Source organism: Chinchilla lanigera, unplaced genomic scaffold, assembly GCF_000276665.1.
Source record: "Chinchilla lanigera isolate Chin_1 unplaced genomic scaffold, ChiLan1.0 scaffold00038, whole genome shotgun sequence".
NCBI lineage: Eukaryota > Metazoa > Chordata > Mammalia > Rodentia > Chinchillidae > Chinchilla > Chinchilla lanigera.
In genome coordinates, this window is record NW_004955439.1 from 2,617,289 (window position 1) to 2,623,268 (window position 5,980).

General features: G+C 44.6%; 1 protein-coding gene across 1 annotated transcript; it reads right to left on the reverse strand.

The window, feature by feature from the left end:
* Positions 1 to 273: 273 nt before the first annotated feature.
* Positions 274 to 3,325, reverse strand: Tcf21 (transcription factor 21). Its single transcript, XM_005390510.1, has 2 exons — positions 2,606 to 3,325; positions 274 to 815 (listed from the first exon to the last, which is right to left on the reverse strand). Exons 1-2 carry the CDS (start codon positions 3,053 to 3,055, stop codon positions 726 to 728), a joined length of 540 nt encoding a protein of 179 aa, XP_005390567.1. The 5' UTR covers positions 3,056 to 3,325; the 3' UTR covers positions 274 to 725.
* Positions 3,326 to 5,980: the final 2,655 nt, after the last annotated feature.

Sequence of the window (5,980 nt, forward strand, 5' to 3'; positions counted from 1 at the left end):
TAACTAGATAACTTTAATCCTGCATATTCTATTCTCTGTTTACAGCTACACTATTTTTAAAGATTTTTAAAGTAACTTGGAAGAGTTTCTTTTTAAGATCTTAAAACCGAATATTTTCTGCATCTTCATGGTAGAATTCATATTTTATCCTTTACTAGAAGTTAGGGTTGAGGTTTAAAATAAACTTTTTTTTTTTTAAAAAATCAAACTTTCCCGTGGTTTTCCACCTTTTTCTTCCAATAATTAAAAAATAAAACAGACGAACACTAGAGCTTTTAGCAATATAAGAAAGATTTATTTTCAGAAGTAGCAAAACTTGTTTGAAAAAAATATATCTTTAAGTGAATTACTTTATAAATGTGACTGTCAAAGTCAGCTATTCTATGATCTACATTTTACAACATATTGTACAAAAAGATACACATTGATAGGCTCTTATTATCTATTTATATATTTATAATTACATATTGCACTTGGACCAGCAAGGCTCGCAGAACCATTCACGGTAGAAGTTAATAAAGTTAAATAGATGGGAATCCGTAAATACAATTGACCTCCTCTGGTTTGGAAACGAATCTCCGCGTCGGTGTAAAGTGTTCTGGGGGTGGGATGGGGAGAGGAGCGTTGCGAGGGGGAAGCAGAGACAGAGAACAGGGAGGGCAGGGGTCGCCTTCCCGGGGCCGCTTCCCCTGGGAGCGCGCTTTCCCAGACTCGCACCTCCAAGGTCAGGACGCCGTGGTTCCACACAGGCGGCTCGCGGTCACCACTTCTTTTAGGTCACTCTCGGGTTTCCCGGCCACCATAAAGGGCCAAGTCTGCAGGAGAGAAGAGGGTGGAGGAGGTAAGTGGCCTTGGAGGAGGGGGAGGGGTGGCTCAGAGCCCGGGGCGGGGAGGGCGCGCGGCGCAGGGCGCGGGGAGCTGGAGACGCCGTGGTCGCCGCAGTTTGCAGTGTCCTCCGTGTCCCAGTGCGACCCGCGGCGGGATGAAGCGGAAAGCTGCCTTGGCGCTGAGTCACTGCTCCACGTGCTGGTGGTGGGCTTTAGGGTAAGAGCCGAAGGGGCCCAAACTGAGTGGGAAGTGAAAGCCCAGAGGAAGCCCTCAGAAAGCCTAGGGAGGCTGCGGCTGAGGCGGATGCTTGAACGGGAGTGGAGAGGGATCCTGCGCCTACCGGCCACCGGGTCGGGTCCAGGCGCCCTCCTAGCCCGGTGCTGAGGCCATGGTCAAGTTGCCAGGTCCTCTCACCTTCACCCCCATGTATCTCCCTGGTGCTGACTTTTGCTTCCTGTATCACAAACCTGGGCTTCAAACACAGTTTAAAATTAATCCCTAGCTTTGGAGGGGGTGCTAATAAAAGTTACAGGAACATTTTATTTAACATTATCATTCTACTACTGAGCAAGCAGTTTTCTTCTTTCTCTAGGCTGGTTAATAATAAAGCACATTTAAGTTTCTTATTCAAAGATGAAGGCAGCAGCGATTGTACATGTTCTAGGTGATACTTTTCAGGTTTTGAAAGGGTACCAATCTGATTTTAAAAGTACATTTTTTAATTGGAAAAAATGTTTTTATGGCAAAAGGTGATCTTGGTTTTTCTGCTCCCAATTCCTGAGGCGAATTCATTGTGAAGACAATTCAAACCCCTCACCAATGCTGCTGATAAGAGCTGCCTTTTAAGAGGGCAATCTCTGGTTCTTATCATACCTAAACAGAATTCACTAAATTTTAGTAAATTAGTGTCATTTTTCTATTTAGAAATGTAAGTTTTAAGATGAAATCAAAAGAAAAAGGAAATAAAACACATTTCTTATAAAGTAAAATGCCCTTGAGAAAAATGGGCTCAAGAAAAGTTACAATCTTGTACATAAAAAAAATTAAGCTCAAGAAAAAAAATTAAGTTCAGAGGCCATTGTTATTTTGTAAGACGTAGGTATCTTATTCTTAAATCTTGGATGAGAGTGAAGTTTTTCTCATAGTATTCATTACACTAATATTTGTGCAAATTTACTGATTATGCTATTTGCCTGAAATGGTGGGGTTTGAAATGTTAATCCATTTATAGAAGCACAGACTATTTAAATAGTTGAGTGACTTACACGAATAATTACTAGGGAAGTTATGAATGGGTCCATATCTAATGGTCCTAAGTATTTCTGGGAAGGGACGGAGTTGCAAGAATTAGAAAGGAAAATCAAGTTTTACTCTTAGCTAAAAGAAAACTAAAGGGATTAATAACATGTGTCCCGAGTGTGAAGCACCTTGTCAGCGTTCTTTGTCAGACACCAGCGCCTTCACGCCAGCAGGAGTGGCGCTGGCACCGGCGCGAGGATTCCTCCCCTTTGCCAGTTTAATACCCTTGGAAATCCCTCATTGGGCTGCCACGTCAAAACTTGGCGTAAATCACTCCGGATCTGCAGGCGCATAGAGTGCAGAGCAAGGACTGTGGGGAGAGCCCACCACCGGTCCTTAGAGGCGCTGGGCTGTGTAAGTCACAAGCAGTTCCTAGGTAGCCCAGGTGGGTCAGCCACACCAGCGCGCACCACCCCCCCCCCTTGTTCCAGCCCCGCTCAATCGCGCGCACACCCAGCGGGCACGACCCGGGACTTACCAGGTTGACCGGGTGAATGTAACCATTTTCGTACTTGTCGTTAGCCAGTATCTGCCTCAAGTGGGCGATGTAGCTGGACGCCAACCTAAGCGTGTCCAGCTTGGAGAGCTTGGTGTCCGGGGGCACCCAGGGCAGCGTGGTCTTGAGCCTGGAGAAGGCCTTGCTCAGCACTCGCATGCGGGCCCGCTCGCGCGCGTTGGCCGCGTTGCGCTGGACCTGCTTTCCCTCCTGGCTGACCCCGCTCAAGGGACTTTTCTTGGTGGGCGCCTTCCTCCTCTTGCCCAGGCCTCCGCGGCCTTTCTGCGGAGACCCGTTCTCACAGTTGGAGCTCTCCTCGGTGCTCTCGTTGGAAGTCACAAACTCCTTGTTCGAGTCCACTTTTAGCCTGTCGCATTCCAGCATCTCCACCTCTTGAAGGTCCTCCACATCGCTGAGAGAGCCGGTGGACATGTTTAAGGGGAAGGGAGAGAGGAAGAGAAGGAAAAGAGAGGAAGAAAGAGGAAAAGAGGGAGAGAGGGAGACAGAGGGAGACCAGTGGGACTCCCAAGGATGTCAGGAGGTATGGAGCAGCCAGCTCTCGTTGGGAATTGCAGCAGATGGGGGAATCTCGCCTCTTCTCCTTCACAGAGCTGTGAAAAGCAACCGCAAGGGCTTCTGCGGGAAGGAAACCAACGGCGCTGTGTTTCCCCACCCCCGGAGTCCTGGCCCTAGAGGAGTGTGAGAGAGCGCTGAGGAATTTGGTGGACACTAGGAATTTATCTGGGGAATAGAGAGGCGGATCCTTGCAGTCCAGGGGAGGGGCCTGCCAGGCCCAGTGGAGCTCCCAGACCCTTCACATGCAGAGGAGACTCAGGCACAGACCAGGACTTGCAGCTTCTAACATAAATCAACCCAGTTGCAATGCACACAAAACAGTCTCCTTCTTCCACTCTGGCCCAGGCCAAGGAGGAGCGAGTCCTACTTTCCTCTGCCTATCTCCTAAGCCCTTCTTTTCCTCTGAAGAGGTCCCAGATGGTTGTTACTGAGAGCTTGAGGAAAATGTCCAGATCCTTTGCTCTTAAAGGCCTTCCACCCAAACACAACCCACAAGCACTCCACCGCCCCCCTTATGAGGAACCGACAATTAAAATCCAGATGCGGCTCAACTGCCTTCTGCTAGCACCACAGAAGATTCCAGGGCTTTACTAAGACAGCCTTCCCCCTTTACCTGTGGCAAATTAAGAAAACAAGTGATTCATAAATCTTTATGGTAATGGTGGAGACAGTATGCAAAAAAAATCCACCTGCATTTGGTCACTTTGAAGATATCAAGCCAGGCATGGTGGTACATGCCTGTAATCCCAGCATGCCAGAGACTGAGGCAGGAGGATCACTGCAAGTTCACCAGTCTGGGTTACAAAGTGGGCTCAAGCCCAGCTTGAATTGCATAGCTAGACCTTGTCTCAAAAAGACAAAAAATAATAAAAAAAAAGGGTATCAAAGAACTCCAGTGTGAACACAAACACGTTGGACTATTGCACACCATCTGTGGCCACACCCAGTTTAGTTTGGGCTGTAGGGAGTGAGATAAAGTAATGTGAATGTATGGAAAATGTTTTATTAGTGGATAACCTTTTCTTTTTTCTTCGATCTTCTAAAGTTTTATGCTTTTTTTTTTTTTTGCTAGTATATGTTTGCAATACATACCGAATGCACTCACTGTGTGGAATTGGTACAAATACATATTGCATCTTAATCCTTTCTACTTCCCCTTCTCTCAACCCCCAGGTCCCTTTCCCATCTCTACAAAGTCTATTTTCTTGTTTCCTATCACCTTTTATTTTGCTTTTTAAATTACTTATGCTTTGGTGTCCTCATATAAGAGAAACCATGCAATATTTAACCTTCTGTGTCTGATTTATTTCACTTAGCATTAGAGTATTAACATGCATCCATTATCCTATGGATGACTCAAATTTTATCTTTATTTTTGCTGAAATGAAAATTTCTCTTGCAATTCTTTCCTGAGATGGATTTAATATGATCTTGAGAGTCTCGGTTGTTCTCCTCTGTCGCTTTGCCTGAGATCTGTGGTGCAGACTTATTTCCACTGCTGCTCCCTTCCTCTGCTCCTGCTGTGCTGTTTGCTACCAGGGCTCCTCATGCAAAGCTCACATTATAAAACATAAAGCAGGATTATATCCTTGGGAGATGTTCTTTTCCATGCTTAACCCCAGCTTAGAACATCTTTCCTGGAAGATTAAAAAAATCTTCTGGAAATAAATAGACAGGCAAAGGGAAATGGAACCCAGGAGTTGACTAAAACTAATGCCATGAAACCAAGGAGACTGAATACATGCATCTCTTTTACTAATTCTCTGCTAGGTTTTGTTTCCTTACAGGCATTGAGGGTGAGGGCTGCAGCAAAACATAAGAGCAGCTTCTGAGTGTTTGGCTCAGAGTCGGAACCCCTCTGCTACATTAAGATATCATATCTCTAATCCTGAGCTCAGCTGGGAATTCACTAACCTCTAACGTTTTGTTTTGTTAGCAGGGTCTTGTTTGCTTTCCCCTTATGCTGTAAACTAAACAGATTGTCAGCAAATCAGTCTTTATTAATGAATTAGTGAACCTCCCCCCCAATATCCTTGCTGAGGGTCCAAAATTTGTTAATCACCAGTGTAGAGATTTATGAGCTCTTATTTTCTGTTGTTTGTGCAGGTGGAGATTTAAATGACCATATCCACTACTAAGATTTATTGCAAGAGTGATTGATGGTATAAACCAGGAAAAGGACTCTTCCCACAGCAGGAATGGCAGAAATATCAAGTTGAAGTTGCCTTTGTCTTCATACACAAGTGACCTAGTACTACAACTCAGAAAGTATAATAATTTAATCTGAGATCCAAGGCAGCATTAAGAGAATATTCAATAGGTCTGTTAAAAAAATTCCCTGCTGATTTCGAGACTTGTTTTCTTTGATTTGCCCTCTCTTTTTCAGTGTTGGTAAGACATGAAAGTTGAAGTTGTTTTTAAGCTGAAGAACTATGTGAAAATGTGCGTTGGCCAGGACTGTTTGAAATGTGTGTGTGTGTGTTCACACATATGGGTAGGTATCAAGATGTCTGCAAAATAACCAGAAATAGCTGATTTATTTGGGTTCTGGAATGGGATGATAATTAAAAATCTGCATAATGGCCTTGCTCATACCATGATATTAAGCAGTGAAGATTTTTCTTCTTTTTTTTTTTTTTTTAGTACTGGAACTCAAACTCAGGACCTTACACTTTCCAGGTAGGCACTTGTGCCACTGAGCTATTTCCCTGGCCCAGGTTTTTCTTCTTGAGGTACATTTTTTTTCTTCTGTTTTTGGGTTTGATTCTCTGCCACACCCTA